At 36.8% G+C, this 23,023-nt stretch overlaps 1 protein-coding gene across 3 annotated transcripts; it reads right to left on the bottom strand.

Moving 5' to 3' along the window:
- Positions 1-85: 85 nt before the first annotated feature.
- On the bottom strand, positions 86-22,910 carry LOC110788210 (protein DETOXIFICATION 45, chloroplastic). Of its 3 annotated transcripts, none has more exons than XR_008932469.1 (16): positions 22,731-22,910; positions 21,481-21,894; positions 20,733-20,875; positions 20,508-20,636; positions 20,274-20,413; positions 19,953-20,088; positions 19,695-19,791; positions 19,513-19,613; positions 19,144-19,307; positions 18,544-18,615; positions 18,295-18,411; positions 18,103-18,198; positions 17,909-18,030; positions 17,547-17,604; positions 17,244-17,330; positions 86-202 (listed from the first exon to the last, which is right to left on the bottom strand). XR_008932469.1 is itself a non-coding variant. In XM_021992848.2 (15 exons), exons 2-15 carry the CDS (start codon positions 21,846-21,848, stop codon positions 17,304-17,306), a joined length of 1,770 nt encoding a protein of 589 aa, XP_021848540.1. In that variant the 5' UTR covers positions 21,849-21,894; positions 22,731-22,909; the 3' UTR covers positions 17,025-17,303. The 3 variants fall into 3 exon arrangements, 1 of the variants encoding a protein (XP_021848540.1); XR_002533270.2 differs by lacking the exon at positions 86-202 and adding an exon at positions 9,489-11,652; XM_021992848.2 differs by lacking the exon at positions 86-202 and having other exon boundaries at positions 17,025-17,330; positions 22,731-22,909.
- Positions 22,911-23,023: the final 113 nt, after the last annotated feature.

Below are 23,023 nucleotides of genomic sequence, written 5' to 3'. Positions count from 1 at the left end.
CCTTCATTGACTCTCAGTTCTGTTGTTTGGCTATGTCTGGCTTTGTATGTAAGGTGTCTGATCAAATGACAACATTGAGAAATGCCTCAAAATTTGTTTGCTTTTTTGAATTTCTTAGATTAATTTTTTGTTCATTACAGACCTCTTGGACCTCCTAGGCTTAAAAATACAGGAGTTGAAAATCCAAAGACTGGTTTCAAACCTACACAAACAGTTGAAGGGAGTTTGAATAAGACATTGCCATTGGAAACCCATAAAGATGCCAAAATCAATAATGTGTTTTTTTTATGCTTTTTCAGCCAACTTTGCTATTAATTCTCGACAAATTTCTCACCTGGGTAAGCTTCAATTTCCCTATTTTCCTCTTTTTTTAATACCATTTGTAGTTAAATGTACTGAAAATGGTGGCTTTTGCTGCTTTATTTCCAGAGATTTGTGAATGGCCCTATTATTTTTATACAAATCCGTTAATTTATTTTTTTGTAAAAGAAATTGGTTCACAGAAGTTTTCGCTTGACTAAAAATGTGTCCTTTTGTTTTTATAGTGTTTTTGCCTTATTTGACAATTATGGTTTTAAAATTGTAGTGATAAAATTTATTTTTCGGTTTTTTCATGAAATGCCCCCGAGGTTTCACGAAATTCACCAAATACCCCTGCGTGTTTCAAAATACATAATATACCCCTATGTAAACATAAAGTGCATCAAATACCCTTGGATTTAACGGCCGTTAGTGCTCCGTTAGTATTTATTTACGTTTATACCCTTATTTACCTATATTCTACATTTTAACTTTTAAAAAAAAACTCTTTTCTTCTCTCTCCTCTCATCTCCTCTGTTCTTTCTTACCCATCTTCAATCTCACCCCCAATTCATCAATAGCCATTAATTCACCTCAAATTACCCAGAAATACAAGTCTCTTCTTCCGGTGATTTGGTAGTGCAGGTGGTAGGAAGTCCGAAGAATCCACCATTGCCGCCGACGAAGGTTGAAGGCTGGCGGCGAGAGGAGATCGAGGAAGGAAGGAGAAGACGGCGCGGCGGCAGCTAAGGAAGGAGAAGACGACGGCGCCTTCTCAATTCTCTCTCCTCGAACCACCTCCTTCTCCCTACCAAACTCCAGACGCTAAAACTTCTTCAATTATCACAAAAATGGCGGCTTCATCCAATTCTTCTCTAATGTGGTTCCGAAAGGGATTCTGAATCCACGGTAACCCGACTCTTGAACAAGCTGCTACAGAATCGAATTTTGTGTACCCAATTTTTGTGATTGACCCGCAATATATGGACCCTGACCCGAATGCTTTCAGCGAGGAAGCTTGTTTAATGGACGATTGGCAAGCTTGCGAAGATTGGGTTGACGATCACGGAAAACCTAATCTCGTGTTCAACTCTAATCAATTTGGAACTACAACCCCCCTCCTGTTTATTATGTAAAATTTGTGGAATTTGTGAAATTTAATTTGTGGAATTTGATGGCATCTGGCATGATAGATTTTGATTGTGGTGCATTATGATTGTAGTCTTGGTTAATTTGGAAAAAAGTTTCACTTGAACAAAGCGGGCCTTTGTGAAATTAGAGAGATAATCATTGTTGTGAAACAGGTGAATGGTGTAAATGTGTATGATTGTATATGCTTCATGACTTCATGAGTATTGAAGGTCTTAAACTTTTGATAAACCTTTGATAAATGATGACTACGGAGAGCATTACCATTAAGGGTCCTACTTTAAAGTTAAACACTCCTGAGAATGATGATAAGATATCATGGTTTGTGATAAAAACATTTAGTTATGGTCCAAACAGAATTCTGCTCAACCTCAAATTTTCACCTATTGTGTATTTTGCTTTCAAGTATATCTAAGGAGAATCTTGTCTGTTTGATTAAGTGTTGGGGTTGGTACCTCCAAAATCATGTCTCAAAAGCTTCTTGCCTATTCTCTTTAATAGTCATTGGTTTGCCATTGTATCTGAGTTCCAAGATATTGTTTGCAGTTGGCAGGGCAGCACCCAATCTGATGATCTCTGGTTTTGTCATTTTATTATGGCCATCTGATCTTGGTGCTGCTAATGAACTTCTTGGTGCCAACCAACTGCTGTCTCCACAAGCTCATGTCACACAAGTTCAATTTGCTGCTCTTTGTCTCTTGGGCCTAAGGCAAGCTAAGCAACTGACATTTTTCATGCATTTTTAGATTTTGATGTAAAGTGTAAACACAAAATTACTGATAGCATACATAGTTGGTTCAACGAGAACACTAAATTTGTAAGAATGATTATTTTTATTGTGACGAAGCCCACGAAGGTCATATCTTATGTAAGCAGGGCAATGCCTTGTAGTACAAGAGTGATTGTAAATGTTCATTGCAAGGGTATTATTATTCAGAGTATTTGTAAAGCTACTATGCAAATTAATCAGCTTTTTATGGAATATAATCCCTGTTTATTGCTGGAAATTTGTTACAAACTGCTCTACTTCATTGCTAGGAAATTTAGAACTGCAAATTAGCCGTTAGATTTAAATTATGCAGTTTAAAAGCAGTTTGGGTATTTGGTGCAAACAAGTTTACAAATAGGTGTATATTGTGCAAAAAGTTTATAAACATGTGCATTTGGTGAATTATAAACATGACTTAACGGAGGACTAACGGAAAGTCAAAATAGGGGTATTTGGTGAACAATACGAAAAAAAATAGGGGTATATTATGTATTTTGAAACGCACAGGGGTATTTGGTGAATTTCGTGAAACCTCGGGGGCATTTCATGAAAAAACCGTTTATTTTTTGGGTGGATTTTGTTTAAGAATTTGAAATTCCCAGCATTATCATCTGGGTCGAACTTCATTTTGCTTATTAATGGGTGTTTCTGAATTTCTGGAAATTTCAATTTTGGTTTTAATTTGTGTGTCTTTTGCCCTTAATTTGTGCTTAAGTTCGTTTAGTTTGTTGAAAATGATTGACCATGTACTTTAGGTTTTAAAGTTTTTGAGTCTCATATGAGTTGAGTTGAAGGCATTCTATACAACCTTTACTCTTTGCCTTTTTTGTAGTTGTGAAATATTGAAAATAGGGAGTGAGAATTTTCCTTTTTAGAAACTATATTTCATGGTTGAATTGGGCAATTGAAAATAATGAGAAGATGAAAGTTTTCAGATTGATTGGAGATTCAAACAAAAACTTTGATATGGAATTACGGAGTATCAATCTCCATAAATTATTTGCTTTTTAACTTTTATACGGACAATATGTGCAAAACTTCTGAATCGTTCGCAAAAATAAGTAAAATAAGTATATCTTATTCTGTAATCAGTCTTTATTGACCAAAGTGCAAAAATATTTCTGCAAAACAGTTCTTTAATTTGTTTTTGTTAGAATAAGTTTTGCACTTGGGTGACTCCTCTTACACCGACTCCTCTTATATGCACCACTTATCCTTTTGTGTTAATTGGGTTGTTTTTAGTGATTTCTTGAATATTTTGATCCAAGTTTGATAAATTACCATCGTTTTGGTTTTATAACTGCCACTTTGAATTGATTTAATTAGAGGTAAAATATTGAAATTAGTGTTTTTTCAGGAAGAAATTTGAAGGATTTTTGGGGGAAATTAGTGTAAGTGGTTTAAATTAGTCAATGATTAACAAGTTTTTACAATTTTCAATTGTGATTTTCGTCAGCTCATACTGATAATGTTGACAAGGGGAAATTTCTGTACTTTTTATGTTTACTTTTGTCAGGTTACATTTTCTAATGAAGTGTGACATGAAATTTTTCATAGGTTGAATCATGGAAAAGGAGCAAGAGAGAGAATGGACATAAGCACATACTATAGTAGTGAGTGTTGATCTTCTCGAAACAGCAAAGAAGCAACTTCAATTTCTTGCTGTTGTGGATTGTAATAGATTTTTCATTTTTGTATGAAAGTCCTGCTTTGGAATGGGCTATCTATTTGATTGGATCCAATGAACTTTGTGAACAATATGATGCATACTTTTTTAAGGCGAACTTTGTGAACAATTTTTATTGCCTACAATTCGTGGTGATATATATAATAGCACAATTTTTAGTTTTTTAATACTCCTGCACGCATCGGATGCATATAATATAATTTTCATAAGATATGCTTTCTATCAACCATTAAACAAAAGGTACTCCGTTATGTGCAAGAATTTGTTGATTTCTTTTTTGGGTTAACCGGTTTCTTTTCTATGTTATTCAATGACTTTAAAATTGTATGTTAGTGTGCAATCACCCATGAATAATGTTAATTAATAAGCAATTCAACAATTAAAGTCACTAATCGTTTATATTGATTTTCGCACGCATCGAGTGCATATAAGACTAGTTTAGTAATATCAGAGCCAATGATCTATGTTCGATTATATACTTGATAATATAAATAAAAGAATTTTTTTTTGGTATTTACTACCTTAAACGCTACTTTTGTGTTAATTACATTATGAAAATATTATGTTTTTGTTCTAGAATCACTATTATTTACGGTTTTTGCATTTTAAAATTTAAATATCTCTTTTGTTTCTTAATAATTTTAAGTGATTTAAAATCCATTCCCCTCATTTAAGTGTAAAGATTAAGGATTTCATAGAGGTCGTGTTTTTGAAATTTTGTATCCGCCTGTGAGTGTCGCGTATGCGGCATTCACTGCCGGTCCTAACCCCGGATAGAGGAGGAGGGTTGCGGTAGGTTGGTGGCGGCCAGCAGTAAAACCAAGTCACATATCATGACATGAATCGACAATAGAATATCGTGGGGGTGTCCCCTTCTCAGCGACGCGCTACACCTCTTAAGCTTGGGTGTAGTGAAAAATATGTGAGGGTTGCCAGGTCGTCAACCAGCAGCAACACGCCACCCCTACACCTGAGGATGGTGTCAAATATGCAAGGGTGCGCTACGCTTCCTAGTCCAAGGTGTAGTGGAAAATATCCAAGGGTTGCTAGGTCGTCGCCTGGAAGCGGCGCGCCACGTGAGGGTGGTGTTAACTATCCAAGGTTTCATGGTAAGGGCAGGGGTAAGAGTAAGAGTAGGATGCGTTTTAGGACTTGGAACATTAGCTCTTTGACAGGGAGATAAGTCGAATTAGTAGAGGTTATGAGGAGGAGGAGAATTAACATATTATGTTTGCAAGAGACCAAGTGGGTTGGAAACAAGACAAGAGAAATAGTTCCATTGGGTTATAAGATTTGGTATTCGGGATAAACTAGGGGTAGAAATGGGGTAGGTATCCTTATTGACCGAGAATATATTGATGATGTATTGGACGTGTCCCAAGAGTGATCGAATTATGTGTATTAAGCTTGTGATAGGGGATGAAGTTGTAACTATTGTGAGTGCCTATACACCAAAAGAAGGACTAAATGCTTAACTAGACAAGAATTCTGGGAGGATTTAGAAGAAGTGGTGCAATGTGTAGAAGTGAGAAACTTATCATTGGTGGGGATCTCAACGGACATGTAGGCTCGAGTCGCGATGGATTTGAAAGTATTCATGGTGGTTTTTGGTATGGGGATCGTAATGAAACGGAAAATACAATTTTGGATTTTGCATTGGCATATGATTTGGGTATAATGAACACTTGGTTTGAGAAAAGAGACTCTCACCTAGTAACCTATAGGAGGGGAGGTAATACGAGTCAGATTGACTTATTTTCAGTAAGGATTGCTTTGAGACAGTGCTACACCAATTGTAAGGTGATTCCGGGTGAGAGGACATCAACCCAGCATAGACTTGTGGTACTTGATTTTCGAGGTAGAAGTTATATAAGAAGGAGAATACCACTAGTGGAGCCTAGGATCAAGTGGTGGAAACTTCAAGGGGAACAACAACTAAAATTCGTGGAAAACATGGCAAGTGAAGGTATTTGGTCTGGTGATATGAATTTGGATATAGACTCATTATGGACAAGAAGGGAGCACTCCATAAAGGGAGTGGCGAAAGAGGTTCTAGGGCAATCTAAATGAATCATGCCACCAAGTAAGGACACATATTGGTGGAACGAAGTTGTGCAACAAGCTATAAAGAGGAAACGAGAATGCTATAGAGTTGGGAAAATATAGAAGTTATGAGAACTACGAGAAGTACAATGAGGCTAAAAGGGAAGAAAAGAAGGCCGTAAGAGAGGCTAGAGCAAAGGTGAATCAGGATCTTTATGCAACATTGGATAAAAAAGAAGGGGAAAATGACAAATATAGACTTGCTCGAATGAGAGATAGAAAGACGCGAGACATCAGGAGGATTAAATGTGTGAAAGATGTGGATCAAAAAGTTTTGGTGGGAGATAAGGAAATCAAGGATAGATGGGGTTCTACTTTGATAATTTGTTCAACGGGGATCAAGGGCGCTATATTGGGGATACAAATATCCCTCGAGATATGGTTAACATACTTTATGCGAAGAATTCAAAAGAGAGAAGTCAAAATGGCACTGAAAAAGATGGGACGCAAGAGGACAGTGGGGCCCGATGGTATACATATCGAAGTCTGAAGATGCTTGGGAGAGAGAGGGGTTGTATGGTTATCAACTCTTTTCAACAAGATTTGGGGAATTAATAGGATGCCATTAAAGTGAAGGAAAAGTACTATCATCCTCTTGTACAAGAATAAGGGTGATGCCTAGGATTGTGCCTACTATCGAGGAATCAAACTAATGAGTCATAGTATGAAACTTTGGGAGCGGATTATTGAGCAAAGATTGAGGAGAACTGTGAAAATTTCGGAGAACCAATTTGAATTTATGCCTGGGAGATCGACTATGGAGGCCATTCATCTTATATGGCAACTAATGGAGAATTATCGGGATAAGAAGAAGGATTTACACATGGTTTTCATTGATTTGGAGAAGGCGTATGATAAGGTACCAAAGGAAATTCTTTGGTGGGCATTAAGTAGGAAAAGGAATTACGAGAAAGTATATTGATATCATCAAGGTCATGTGTGAGGGAGTTAGCACGAGTGTGAGAACTAGTGTTGGTAAGACCGAAGAATTCTCCATTGCGATTGCATCAAGGTTCCGCACATAGCCAATATCTTTATGCTATAGTCATGGACGAATTGACGAGGTCAATTCAAGTTGGTATACCATGGTGCATGATGTTTGCAGATGATATTGTGTCGATTGATGAAACAAAAGAAGGAGTGGAAAGTAAGTTGGAATTATGAAGACAAACTTTGGAATCTCTTGGTTTTAGGTTGAGTAGAAACAAGACGGAATATATGGAGTGTAAGTTTAGTGGAGTCCAAGACAAAGAGACAGAGGCGATTACCTAAGATGGGAAAATTGTCCAAGGCTCTAAAATGTTCCGTTATTTAGGATCTATTATCCAAAAGGATGGAGAATTGGATGGCGATGTGGCCCGTAGAATCAAAGCAGGTTGGTTGAAGTGAAAATGTGCTACGGAGTTCCTATATGATCAAGGCATGCCCCAAAGATTGAAGGAAAAATTTTACCGCAAGATGATTCGACCGACTTTATTACACGGCACATAATGCTGAGCAGTGAAAGATTGTCACGTGCATAAAATGAATGTGGCGGAGATGCACATGTTACGTTGGATGTGTGGGCGTACAAGAAATGATCGTTTGAGGAATGAGATTATTAGGAAAAATATTGAGTTTAAGATGATGGAAAATCGTTTAAGATGAGTTGGACATGTAAGCAGAGGATCAAGTGATGCCCCGGTTAGGAGGATATAAGAGTGGCAAAGTGATAGAATTGCAAGGGGTATGGGAAGACCTAAGAAAACTTGGAGGAAGTTTATTGAGCACGATATGAGCTTTCTTGGGATTGAGGAAAATTTGACGTTGGACACGATAGAGTGGAGGGAGCGAATATGCAAAGATGACTTCATTTAACTTATACAACTTCCATTTTTCCTTTTCCTTTTTCTTTTTTTCTTTTTAATTTTTTGATTTTTAATTTTTTTATTTTAACATGCTATTTTGAAATGTACTTATTTTACTTATTCAGTTATTTTAAACTTTAATTATTTTTATTATCTCTTATAATATTTTTTTTGTATATATATACATTTTTCCTCTTATCTTACTTTCATTAATTAATTCCACTTTCTCTTCCTTGCTTTTTATTTTTTAACATCCCGCTCTTTTCTGGTTTGATTGGTGACAATGACGATCTTCTACGATGATTCATGTTAGACGACCCAAAATATTTTGGGACTAAGGCTTTGTTGTTGTATAAAACGAATTAAAAAAAATATATGCGAGCTTTAAAAATATTTGTGAAGTATCAAACGAGTGGTTTAGGTATACCATTCTCTATGAAATCCTTACAGAGAAAGTTAAAAATAATCTTTGAATCACTTAAAACGATTCAGAAACGAAAGATATATCTTAAACTTTTAAAACCGTACAGTGGTAGTGATTCCAAACAAAAACATTCTTTAAGGTAGTAAATTACAAAAAAAAAAACTTTCATAAGTTAGTTAATACAAAATTGGTGTATTTTTAAGAAAGTACTCCGTAAATACCAAAATTTACTAAACATAATCAGACATTTAGCTAAAAATATGTGGAAGACATTAAGCATAACACCTCAATAACATGTTTTCTTACAAAAAATACTCCCTCCTTCACAGATTAGTTATTACACTTTCCTTTTTCGTCCGTCCCAGATTAGTTGTTACACTTTTAAATTAGGAATGACCCCATGACCCCACAATTATTATATTGTCTCTCTCTTCCTACTAAAACTTTTTTGATCCCCACACCCTCTCTCATTCAATTAAAAAAATACCCCGCTAACTCCTATCACATCTACTTTTTTAATAAAATAACAATTGATAACCAAACAACCACTTATCAACTAAAACTTTGTACAAAGGTAAATGTAACAAAAATGGGACAGAGGGAGTAATAGATTGATCATTCTAATTATTGTTTTAATATTAGGAAGATCTTACATAAAAAGCTCCATCTTAGATAACCACCCTTTTGGATGAATATGTGAGTGTTGTTGAATAGGTGTATGGGACAGATTTGAGGCTGTTGGGGGTGGGAAATGGCGTTGAACTTTTAGCAGCACTCGTCTTTTTTTGCCGATATTTTATTATTTTTCTACGGAGTACAACTTAAAGGTGTAATTTACATTTTCCCTTCAACACGTATTATTAAGACAAATCGAGGGGATTAACAAGTTCACTCATATAGATCAGGAATCAATAATATACAGTATTATTTATACATATTGATATTTGTTAAGGGTTTGATAAAGCAGAGTTGATTAGAAGAAAAAAAGAGTGATAAGTACACATGATTTTCATGAAATACTCCGTATCAACTTAGAGAATTCTCCATTACTTGATGAGAGAATCAAGTAATTGCACCGCATGAATTATGAAACAAACTAGTATTTGGGCCCAGGTGATACCCCGGGTTGATACACATATAAAAAATTTAAATAAATTCAATATTCTGTATTATTAAATTGTCATTTATTATATTTTGTTATGAAAAAATGACATATAATTGATTTGGAGTAGTGGTTAATTGTTCGGTTTACAATTAGAGGTCAGGGGTTCAAGACTTGTACCACACATATTTATCATTTTTAAATAATTGTGTATGACATGGAAAATTGAAATGAGATTAGTGCGAGTGCCACGTGGCACATAGGCTTGTTTATCAACGCCTTTTAATATATTAGTATAGATAAAACATCACTTAAGTGACATCCCAAACTTGATTTACTTGCTTAAGTGAAGCTTTTGTCGCCCTCCCCGCAAGCACCCCCCGGCTCAGGGGGGACCAGACCACGCTTGTTCGATCAATAAAGTAGTGAAAAAGTGGCAGCTTTCCCGCCAAAATGGTAGTCGTACAAATGCCATTTTGTGAAAATAGGTTCATATAAGCCTTGATATTAGGGCTTATACATTGTAATTGGGCTTTAAGGATATAATTGTATTTAATGTATTTAACCTAAAACCCCATAGCTTAGAGTTGTACTATATAACACAAATTACTATGAAATACAAGGCTAAAAAAGAATTTACCCTAATTAATTTGTCATGGTATCGGAGCTAGCATCCTAGCAAACCTTAACCTACAATTTTTTTTTTCTTTTCCATTCTTCCGTTTTCTATACTCGTCCGTTTCTTCCTTCAAGGTTTCACACTTTCACCAGCCTGATTTCTTGAATAACCATGGAAGGTGATGGCAAGATCGATCCCGCATCTCCTATTACTAACTTAAGTTTTGTGGATCAACCGGGGACCATAATCACTCACGTATTGCTACGGGGTGAAAACTATATGGCGTGGGCTATGGCAATGCAATTGGCTCTACAATCTCGCCGAAAATTTATGTTTGTAAATGGAACATTTACACAACCTACTAAGGAAAAGAAACAACTTGATTGGGTGACTGTTAATTCAATGCTAGTCTGTTGGATGTTTAGGAGCATGGAACCCGGGATTGCTGCTCCTATTCCCTTTCATGACAATGCAAAGAAACTGGGGGATTTCTTGGCGAAGAAGTATGGTGTTGTAAATGGGCCTCGTCTTCAACAATCAAGACGTCAAATTACGGCTTGTAAGCAAGGTAAGAGAATGTTCATGGAAGATTATTATACCATGCTCACGGGATTGTACGATGATCTGGTCCAATGGTACCTACACGTGTGATATGACTGGGAAAATAGCCGCGGACCAGGATGAGAGGATGAGGAGATTCTGCACCAATTCCCGATCAGTGTTGATGATGACTTATATGCAACATCCAAGAAGAACGCTCCCGTGACATTGCTAATACCAAGGCTGTGAAGGAAGGGGTGCAAATTAAGTCCATTTTCTACAAACTGAATGTGTAAAGCCTCATTTTGAGCGGCCTGATAAGTCACACCTTACTTGCACCCACTGCAAGTGTGACAGACATGACAATAGCACCTGCTTTAAACTCCATGGCTGCCCGAAATGGTACGAAGAGATGAAGCAGAACGTTCTAAGGGGCGGGGGGTGCTTCGCGGGGTGCTGCAGCAGGTCGCGGTCGTGGGGTACCTACACGAGCCAACACCGTGGAGGTTATAGGAGAGAGCAGTCTCGTGGGTTCCTCTAATGGTGGTACTCCAGCGAGCCACGTGGAGTATAGTAGGCCCCAGTCCTCCCATCAGCCAGACTGTATGCTAAACAGTAATAGTTCTCAGTTAGACAAGATGATAGGTGCGTGTTCCTCGTTACCTTGGATAATTGACACCGGCGCGTCACGCCATGTCACTGGTGACTCTTCTCGGTTGACAAATATGGAGTCTATTATTGCCTCTCCAGTTGGTTTACCGGACGGAAATAATGTTATTGCTACCATGGAGGGTCAAGCAGTACTATCAAGCACATTAATTCTTCACAATTTTTTTATGTTCCTACTTTGCATTGCAATTTAATATCGGTGTCGCAATTGATTAATGATTCTAAATGTTTTGTCCAATTCACCGACTTTCTTTGTGACTCTCTTTGTGCTATACAGGACAAACGTGCGGGGAGCCTGATTGGAGCCGGTGAACGAAGGGATGGAATATATTATTTTCGGAAAATACCTACAGTGTGTGCGGTGACCGTTCCTGAAGTTTCTACATTTGAGTTATGGCATCGTCGGCTGGGGCATCCGTCTGATAGAGTTCTCAAGTTAGTACCTGCAATTAAGAATTGTCCTAGTAATGTTACAAAGAAATTAAATGAAGCTTGCGGAATTTGTCCCCAAGCTAAGCAACATCGTGCAAGTTTTCATGTTAGTGATAGCAAAGCTAGTGGAATTTTTGAATTAATTCATTGTGATTTATGGGGTCGCAATTCAATTTCTTCAACTAGTAGTGCGCATTACTTTTTGACTTTGGTAGATGATTTTTCAAGAGCAGTGTGAGTGTATTTATTGCATTCGAAAACAGAAGTTTATAAAGCTTTCCGTTCTTTCTTTGCTATGATTGAACGACAATTTGAAACGAATGTAAAATTTATTCGTGGTGATAATGGCACAGAATTCAAATGTATGTTGGATTATTTTCATGAACACAGGATCATATTTCAAACATCTTGTGTTGGTACTCCTCAACAAAATGGTCGGGTTGAACATAAGCATCAACACATTTTAAATGTCGGTCGTGCCTTGATGTTTGAGGGTAATCTTCCGATTTGTCTTTGGGGTGAATGTATTTTGGGTGCGATTTATTTAATTAATCGTGCACCGTCAGGCTTGTGTCGTTTGAGGTTTTATTTGGCAAAGAACCCGATTTGGATCATCTGCGTATCTTTGGTTGTCTTTGCTAAGCGTATAATCAAAAGTCTAAGGGTCATAAATTTGCATCTCGGAGTCGGAAATGTGCATTTGTTGGGTTTCCTAATTGAAAAAGGGATGGAAAATGTATGACATGGAAACTTCTGAAATTTTTGTGTCTCAGGATGTCATATTTCATGAAATTGAATTTCCTTTTGCAACTTCAAATGGTGAGTTAATTGGTTATGATAATGTGGTGAGGAATGAGAACATACATATTGGTGATAATAATGCTGCATTTTTGGATGATTTGGAAAATATTTTGGTTGATGATGTTGGACCAGAGGAGTCCACGGCAAGGGAGCGGGGTGTGGTACCTAGCTACAACTTGGCAGTGGACCTTGTTGCCTCTTCCATTCAGTCAAGTCCAACATTCCCATCTCCAACATTGTGGCCCAGGAGATGAATTGCACCAACTGGACCAGCCTCATGAGTTGCTCACTCCAGTGGGCCCAACTTCTCCTCTATCCCACCAACTTGGTCTCTCCTCTCCCGCCTGCCAGCCGTCCGCGTCCCTTAGTGCACCTATGCAACAGGATCAGCAAGCCCAAACCTCTTCTCAAGAGGTGGGCGTTGATGGTCCTCTTGGATTGGGCAAAGGGTGTCGTCTCAAACGACCTTCCGTTCTACTCAAGAATTTTGTCACACACACTGTACAAGCTAAGAGTTCGTCCACCCGTTCATCACCCTCCACTAGCTCCTCAAGCACTCCCTATCCTAGAGCACATTTTGTGAATTGTGATAAATTTCTTTGCGACATCGTATATTTCTTGCAGTTGTAATTGCAGGCCTTTGAGCCTCGTACTTTTAATGAAGCAATGAAAGACGTTGGCTGGAGGGAAGCTATGCAAAAAGAAATTGGGGCACTGGAGAATAATGAGACATGGTAATGGAAGAATTACCATCCGGGAAGAAGGCTCTTGGTTGTAAATGGGTTTATAAGATCAAATTTCATGCAAATGGCACTATTGAGCGCCTAAAACGCGTTTAGTTATTTTTGGAAATCATCAAGTCGAAGGTATTGACTACAATGAGACATTTGCACCGCTGGCCAAAATAGTTATTGTTCGTGCCTTTCTTGCAGTTGTGGCAGCCAATAACTGGGAATTGCATCAGATGAATGTTCACAATTCATTCTTGCACGGTGACCTTGATGAGGAAATGTACATGAAATTGTCCCCGGATTCAATGTAGGTAAACCAAGAATGGTTTGTCATCTGAAGAAATCTCTATATGGGTTGAAACAAGCACCAAGATGTTGGTTGCTAAGTTAGTTGCATCATTGTGGAATTATGGTTTTCTTCAATCTTATTCGGATTACTCACTGTTCACCTATGTCAAAGGAACGACTCAACTCAATGTGCTTGTGTATGTTAACGACTTGATTATATCTGGTAATAACTCTTCCGCTATTTCTTCTCTTAAACAGTACTTGGGCGAATGTTTGCATATGAAGGACATGGGCGTCCCGAAATATTTTATTGGCATTGAGGTAGTCCGTAGTCCGGAAGGGATATTTCTATGCCAACGAAAGTATACTCTTGACATTATCGCCGAAGCAGGACTCTTAGGCTCAAAGCCCGCGGGATTTCCTATTGAACAAAATCACAAGCAACTGGTGATCTGCTAGAGGATCCAGAACCTTACAGACGGCTTATAGGGCGTCTCATTTATCTATCCTTTACCCTGCCTGATCTAGCTTACACTGTTCATATTCTAGCTCAATTCATGCAAGCCCCGCGCCAGGATCATTGGGATACCGCTATTCAGGCAGTGCGTTACTTGAAGGGTTGTTCGGGCCAAGGTATTCTTCTATTCGGGCAGTGCGATTCTGATTGGGCAAGCTGCCCATTGACTAGACGTTTTTTAACAGGTTGGCTCGTTTTTCTTGGTTGTTCCCTTGTGTCTTGGAAAACCAATAAACAACAAACCGTTTATCGCTCATCTGCAGAGGCCGAATATCGTGTTATGGCGACCATTACATCGGAGTTGAAATGACTTAAGTTGTTGCTCTTTAGTCTTGGCGTAGCACATCCCCGCGCCATGCCCTTATTTTGTGATAGTAAGTCTGCTGTTCACATTGCTCAGAATCAAGTCTTCTATTAATGCACTAAGCATATTGAGATCGATTGTCATTATGTACGGAATGCTATTCAAGAAGGCATCATCTCTCCTAGCCACGTATCTACAGATATTCAGCTTGCCGACATTTTCACAAAGGCATTGGACAAGCGGTCGGTTTCTTTCCTTACTTCGCAAGGTAGGCATTTGTGATCCCCATGCTCCAACTTGAGGGGAGGTATTAAGGCTTATACATTGTAATTGGGCTTTAAAGATATAATTGTATATAACCTAAAAGCATGTAGCTTAGAGTTGTACTATATAACACAAATTACTATGAAATACAAGGCAAGAAAACAATCTACCCTAATTAATTTGTCACTTGATTTTCTTAGGCACGTGTTGCGCACAATTGTCATATTTTTTATTTTTTTTCATTTTTCCTTGATATATACATACTACTTTGTAGTATCTTCTATGGTCAAATTCTCATGAGGATAGATAAATATGGAGGGAAGATGAAGAGGAAGTGGAAGTGGGAGTGAGAGATCCATCTTCCCTTGTTTGGATATGACCGATGAGAGAGGGAAGAGAAGGGAGTTGGAGAAGAGATCATAATGGGAGGCAGGGGAAGAGGGAAGAATGAGGTGCATTTTCCTTTCAAAATTAATACAATATTTAAACACACAATGAAAAGTTGATGATTATGAGAGAGCCAACTCAACTAACAGTGTGTTAGGATAGCCAAATAGAAGGGAAAGGAAGGGGGGAGGGAAAGCTAGCTCCATTTTCCCTTCAATTCTATCCAGCTTTGCAGGGATGGTGTTATTAAACGGGAATAGTGGATCCTTCCCCCTTATCCTAATAAGGGAGCATGTCTCCTCCCTTTCTCTCCATTTCCCAGTGGCGGGGAGAGTGTGTGTTGAATGGGGTCACGTGATTCCACTCCAAAATAAAACTGCCTATTTTTAGTTAATTTTTCATCGGTTTTTTTTAAAATAAATATTTAATTGTTCATTAATTTTTAAATACAGACCCCATTAGGATTTGCCACTACCATTTCTTATTATCCGAACGTGTTAAAGCAACTTTTGTAGTGAAGGTAATTTTCGCATGTTAAACCGATGGATTATATTATGATACTTATACATATCTATGAAGTATACAAACTTACTTGTAGTTGATTATTTTATTTTAAAAAAAAAATAGATTACAGAATGCTCTAATTAACTTTGAGCTTGAATAGGTGTTAACTCCTATGTTGTGATTTAGCCTCCTATACACTTATTTATTAATAAAATCTCCCACTAAACAAACAAACAAAAGGAGAAGATATATGCATATATACATATATTATTCAAATGGTATATTATTGTCCACCAAGTTTGTTATTCGTTTTATTATGTTTAGTCGGCAATGTTTATTCAGAAAATCAAAACTGAAGTGTAATACATCCATGCAACTTGAGCTCTACGATCTCACAAAATGTAATTTTAATACAAAGAAATTCCACTATATTTTAAACTATGCCCCATTTTTATTTTGGGGTATGCGGTTTTAATAGCCCAAATTCTTATATGAGACTGTCCTCACCATCAACTGATGGTGAGACCAATTCACACTTGCGAATTTAGGTATGTTACTTCTATAGTTTAGACATGTTACTTTTTTTTTTATAATTTTAGAGGAGGTACTTTTTTTAGTTTAAGTATGTTACTTCTATAGTTTATACATGTTACTTTTTTTTTTATACGGAGTAGTTTTAGGAGAGATACCTTCTTAGTTTAGGCATGTTACTTCTATAGTTTAGAGATGTTACTTTTTTTTTTTATATATAATTTTAGAGGAAGTACTTTTTTAGTTTAGGTATGTTACTTCTATAGTTTATACATGTTACTTTTTTTATACGGAGTAGTTTTAGGGGAGATACCTTCTTAGTTTAGGTATGTTACTTCTATAGTTTAGACATGTTACCTTTTTCTTTAATAATTTTAGAGGAGGTATTTTTTTTAGTTTAGGTATGTTACTTCTATAGTTTAGACATGTTACTTATTTTTTATAATTTTAGATCAGATACTTTTTTAGTTTAGGTATGTTACTTCTATAGTTTAGACATATTACTTTTTTTTTCATACGGAATAGTTTTAGAGGAGGTACATTTTTAGTTTAGGTATGTTACTTCTATAGTTTAGACATGTTACTTTTTTTATATATAATTTTAGAGGAGGTACTTTTTTAGTTTAGGTATGTTACTTCTATAGTTTAGATCTGTTACTTTTTTTATATAGTTTTAGGAGAGGTGCGCTATTGGTTTCACGTTCGTCACACCATCAAGTTGATGGTGTGACTGGTCTCACAGAAGATGCATATACCTTCTCCTTTTGTCTGTTTTGGGGAAGATTTTATCAATAATAAGTGGCAGAATAACACTGAATCACAACATAATAGAAGCTAGCAGTTATGCAAGCACAAGTTAATTAAATCATCCTTAGTATAATTATGTAGTATAAAGCAAAAGCAATCAACTCCCAGATATTAGACAGATAACTGATCTACTGAGACCATGAAACCAACTAATCTTTCTAAATGGACTTCGTAATAGATATGCTAAATTTTGTTAACGCTGTTGCACAAAATTAAAACCCTTCTTTGCTCTAATATGAGTTTTATGACTGGATTTAAACGCACTCGATGCGTACTTCATGTTTCAAATAATAACTAATAATATGTTAACATAGACAATTATGAGCATTTAGATATTTTAGGTGGACACCAAACTACTCGAGAGCTGGCTTATATAATGTAAATGTTTAATAACTTGACTAATTTGAAATACCAGTGCCTACCCACGAAAAAGGAACTAATTTACAGAAAGGACTGTACAGTAATTACCTAAGGAAAATTTTGAAGAATCAAAGTTCGGCACCATTTGAATCGCTGTCGCTGACCGTTTCAGTTGGATCCAAATTGATTGATGGCCTGAAAGAATACAGCACCAGTCACAAAAAAGGATACAAGAAGTAATAAGAGTTACTTTCAACATTACAACAAAACTCGATATACCTACATACTTTGTACGAAGTATTGTTTATCAGAAAAAAAAGAAGCACGAATACTTTGCCAACTTGGGCGATGTGAGCAAATATGAGACTAGAAAATTAAAAGATAACACAAGGTCTATGATCAACCACATACCGGAAGTTTCTGCGAGTCCCCGTGCAAGAACCACCATGGACCATTCTTTGACAGAATTCTGTGGAAGTGAGGCAAAATACTATGTTATCAGAGAGCAGAAATAATAATAAAAATAATGGTGAGTAACAAACATAGAGATTAAAACAAGGCAACTGCCATGGACGTTAGAAAAATAAGAGCTTGCTAAAACTGAAGAAAATGTTGAAAAATGATACTATCAAGTCCAAAACAAGCTTCAAAAACTAGTTGTTTATCATCCATTTTTGCAGACCATGGCAGCCAAAACTCTCAAACTTCAGGTAATCGTGAATCACTTGATACCACCAGACCATGAAAAAGTAGATAATAATGACAAAAAGCACCTAAAATATCCTGCAGCCATGCGCAAGCCCATAAAAAGGGTCAACCCGAGCCAAACACCAGGAAGATCCATTACTGAGGGAGCATAGAGAAGGACAGCCGACGAAATTGCCCCTGCGAACATCTGACATTCAGAAAAGTCAGTAGACTAAACTGCAATTACATGCTTCAAAACAACAAAGTCGTACCAACTTACCATGGAATAAGCAGCGTATGAAAAATCGGACACACCAAAATGAAGACCATCAAAGATAAAAGCTAAAGAGTTGAGTGGCTGGCTTGCACTGACAAACTGTTTAAAATTGGCCGCTTATGAGTTGCTAAATTGCTGCTACCAAATGAACACTTAGCATATAAATACAAGCATGCATGAAAAATTGACGCTTACCCAAGTACCGGATTTTACAATCTGCAGTACAGCAGGATCCTTCGTGAACAAGTTCGCTAAAGACCCAAAAGATGATCCCAAAATCACGGCTAAAGCGCCACCAGTAACTATCCCAATCTGGGAGGAGTTAGAAAAAAGAGAGAGTAAGCCGTGTTAATTGCCACTTACACATGATGACATGATGCATATATACACATGAAATGTAGATGTCAAACATTCACTGAAAGGAGTAAAAGAAGATGTACAAACCTTCAAAACAAAGTTAGTCAACTCTTTCACTGCATTGTAGTCACCTCTTGACAAAGAACTAGCAACCAGAGCCTGAAATGAAAAGTTATGTGTCTGAACTCAATCTTAGCATAGATGTAGCTGAGCCTTTTATTGTCTTGCTTTTACTGCTATATCGAGAGACGAGAGTTACTCCATGTAAAGCTTAATGTAAACATCAATGCTAATGGTTAACATACTGTTTAAAGAGCAAACATTGATTGCTTTAAATCGACTCAAATTACTCCCTCCATCCAAAAAGTGTTTGTCCTCCTTGCTAGTTGAATGTCCCATTTTATCATATACATCACAAATCAGGATCTTTGGACAACAACAAATGCTTATTGAAGCTTTTCCTATTTGGTTTATTATTCACAAATCAGGATCTTTGGACAACAACAAATGCTTATTAATCCAAGAAGCTTTTCCTATTTGGTTAAAACCCACACATTATTCATAATCTTCAACTTTTGTGATAATCATAAATCATAATGGACAAGCACTGTAGAATAGAGGTAGTATAGATGCCTGAAGAACCTATAGCCTGGATATCGAACCTCCTAGTTAGATGAAAGCTCATACCTGACCAGATGCGGCCAATCCATCAGTTAAAAGAGAGACAGCCAACCACACTTGCATACAGATTTGATGAGCAGCCATAGCTAGAGGACCTTGACGAGCAGCCATTGAGGTGCCAATCGTCATAGTTATCAAAACAGCCACAGTTCTTCCAATCAGAAATCCACCTGGAAAAAAGGTAAACATAAGGAAACAGACGGCAATCCAAACATGTACGAGTAACACTTTAAGTAGGCACAAACAATGGCCACTTAAGCAGACTAATTTAAGAAGTTTGTAATGGTGATTATTAAGTAGAACGTTATTAAAATCAATGTGTTGGATAAAGAATCAAAAACAGAAAATAACCATAAACATTTCTCTGACACTCACCAGATTTTAAATAGACCCCAAACTTCAGATCTCCAAATTTTGGAGGTAATAATATTACTCTCTTGCTAAGAAACCAAATCATCAAGAAGCTACCTATGTATCTGGAGCACAAACAAGCAGCATGATTACCAATATAGTTAAAAGAAAAGCCGACTAACAGACTTCAGGAAGAAAGTGCATACTGAGACACAACAGTGGCAGTGGCTGCTCCAGTGACACCCATCTGAAAATAATTTATGAAAAGCGGGAACAGAAAAACAGCTGCAAGATTGGCGACACCTGCATGCAGATCATCAATGTACAGACATAAAAAGTCAAAAAAAAAGGAAAGTAAGAAATAGAGACTGAAAATAAACAGAAATAAATTATAACAATTAAAATAGAGTAACCAGGGGATAAAAAAAAAAGTACAAATGCAATGCTGAGGCTTGAAAACATGCCTAGACAGAATACAGGGGTTTTTGTGTCCTTAAATCCCCTCAGCACACCCTGAAGAGCCAAAGAAAGTACAACAGCGGGGGCACCAAGAGCTCTAAGCGACAGAAACTTCTCAGCTTGTACTCGCATAGGAGAATCCTGCAAGGCAATTGCAGTTGAACATTAAATAACGCCAGTATGCAATACGTAATCAATGTTCTAAGAATAAATTTGATCATGACCAGCAGGGATAAAAAGGGCTCGTTGGTCAACTTCATGAGTTTCACTACTGAATTCGTCATGGAAACAAAATCTCAATAACCATTTAACTGTTTAGAACTTACTGCTGAGACACCCATTAACCTGAGGAATGATCCAGCTCCCAAAAGTAAAGCTAGCGCCTCAATGATGCCAATGCCTAGAGCGAGAAATAACGCTGTCGAAACTGATGATAACTGTTTTCTTTCATTTTTTTCATCGCCATCTAGAAGGTGCAAACAAAATACATGATAATCAAGTAACACAATAGTTCAATGGCAAAGATTATGACCAGAATGACAACATTCAGAATATTTTACCTGAAGAAGACTTTGCTAAATCTTCAGCTACGAAAGAAGTAGCAACACTAAGAAGTGGTATGTTGAATAGCTTCGAAATGATATTAAAGATCGACATAGAAACACCAGCTGATGCCAGTTGTACAGGACCTGCACACATAATGAAAACAAAGTGAGATCATTGACACACGCAAAATAAGAGAAACAAAGTTTTTTCAAATTCAAAATGAAGAATAAGATTTCAACCTAAACTACCAATATAAGCTGTCTCCATCAGCTGAGCCATAGGATCAATGGCCTGGCTAGCTATTGCCGGTAAAGAAAGCATTATAAGCTCCCGTTTGACATTTGGAGGAGGCAACTGGTTCAGGGGCTGAAGTACAGACTCACTGCGAAGTCATTAAAAATAAACTAACATATAAAAAGAAGACAAAAGGCACATGCTTAAAACTTAAAGATTCAAATCAACAGTAGTTTCAACATAATCATTATCGCAGAGAAGTATTTTTACCTACGTATATTTTTGAGATGCGTGGCTCAAATAGTTGTAATGTGGTATTACCAAAAGATCAAGTAAGAACTAATTAAACTAATTATACTAAATAAACTAATTGACATGAAGACTATCCCAGACGTTTATACACCAAAAAAAACTAAAACAAAAGAACTTTTCAAAGGATGACAGGTTTTGACTGCTCATGAGTATATACTCATACGCAATCACTTCCAATAAAGACCTTGCAATGTGAACAGAAAACAGCACAAAAGAAAGGGCTCTGATAGCCACAGAACCAAATTGTACGTCTACATAACAAGCCTCATAAGATTTTAATAAAGAATCATCTATTGATCAAAATATGAGATAGCATCAATTCTATGCAACTGAAGATTTAAATTACATAGGAGGACAAAATAGAAAATAGCAATGCAGTTGAATTAGATGCATACACAGACAGAAAACAATCAAAATAAATGAAGTTTCATCATTTCAAACCTTGAACCATTAACACCATTATTCTTTTCTAACGTACTCTCTTCTGCAGCACTCTCCACTAAATCATGAGAATCCTCCTCCACATCACAAGGCTCAATAGTGCAATCCGAATCCAACAAACTGCGTGTCACATTATGAAAAGGTTTTCTACAATGAATAAAAGATTTGTGAGGCAACTTTCTTCTGTCAGCAGACAAATTGCAGATTCCAGAAACATCTTCACAACTCTTCCGTATAGCCAATGGAAGTGAATAACTAAATCTACATGATTGCCCCACAGAACTTGATCCAGCTGCCTTGCTCCATCTTCTCCTAGTGTTGGCAAATGCCGCTGATAATTTGCCACCACAAAGTTGTGCAGCTGTCATCCTTAAACCTTGTTATATTGCCTCTCCTCAATCCATATAATTCTACCTAAACCATGAAAGAAAATCAATGGAATATACGAAAACATGTACATCTGCAAGCTATTCATTCACAAAGATCCCTCCGTTCATCCGTTCATTACTTCAAAACCAAAGATACAAAGAGAAATAGCAAGATTACTACTCATTTCAAGCAATGCCCACAAAAAGAATGAAGCTAACTACAATGTGGTTAAACGGCACGGAAATATTCGAGACTGTGGTATTAAGGAATAGCAACACCCCATGTATGGACCACCTAAAGACATAATTCTACCTTCATGTCTCTTACAAAACTCCTTCCCTACTTCCATACAACAATACACAAAAGAAGACCCACATTTTCAAAGAAACTTCCCCACCCACAAAATATATTACGAGTAATAGAATATAGAAAAATAAACGAAACAATCCAAATTAAGAAAAGGACATAAAAAATGGCCCAAGATGAGAAATTGATGAGTTGAACATTATAATACTCAATTTTCAGTAACAAAAACACACCCAGGATCAGTTTTAATCAATTAAAATCCATTAAAATCAGTTAAAATTTCAAGTGAAGCGAACAGCAACATATTACAGAGAGAATTATGAACGATAAAATAAATGGAGCACTGCATAATTACTACAAAAAATTATTTTGATATTCTAAAAATAAATAAAATTATAAATTACTTTCACTTTGCAGTACTTAAATGGAAAATTGTCATAAAACAAAATTGAGAAAAAAGAGATAATAATACCCAGCAAAGGAAATGTTACGAGCGAATTCGTCGAGCATATACAAGAAAACTAAGGAATTAACGAGAAATAATATTAAGAAATACAGAGAATAAAGAAAAATACCTTGGTGGATTTTGTAGGGAGGATGAGAGTGAAGGATGAAGAAATTGCGGGGGAAGCGGTTCTAATGTCGAAGTTTCTCTCAGAGATTGAATTTTCGTTTTGTTTTTGCAGGGTAAGCTTTTCGTCTGGGAAGAAGTTCCTGGATATTTTACACGTGGGTCTTCATTCTAATGGGCTGCCTACACTACTTCCCGAGGGGTGTCCAAAACCTGCACCAAAACGCAAACACATTAAAAGAAAACGCAAAAAACAAAAAAACGAAAAAGAACATAAAAAACTAAACAGAAAGAACT

This window comes from Spinacia oleracea, chromosome 4, assembly GCF_020520425.1.
Source record: "Spinacia oleracea cultivar Varoflay chromosome 4, BTI_SOV_V1, whole genome shotgun sequence".
Lineage (NCBI taxonomy): Eukaryota > Viridiplantae > Streptophyta > Magnoliopsida > Caryophyllales > Amaranthaceae > Spinacia > Spinacia oleracea.
The sequence above is the reverse complement of the archived record's forward strand: the minus strand, read 5'-3'. Positions and strand labels throughout refer to the sequence as shown.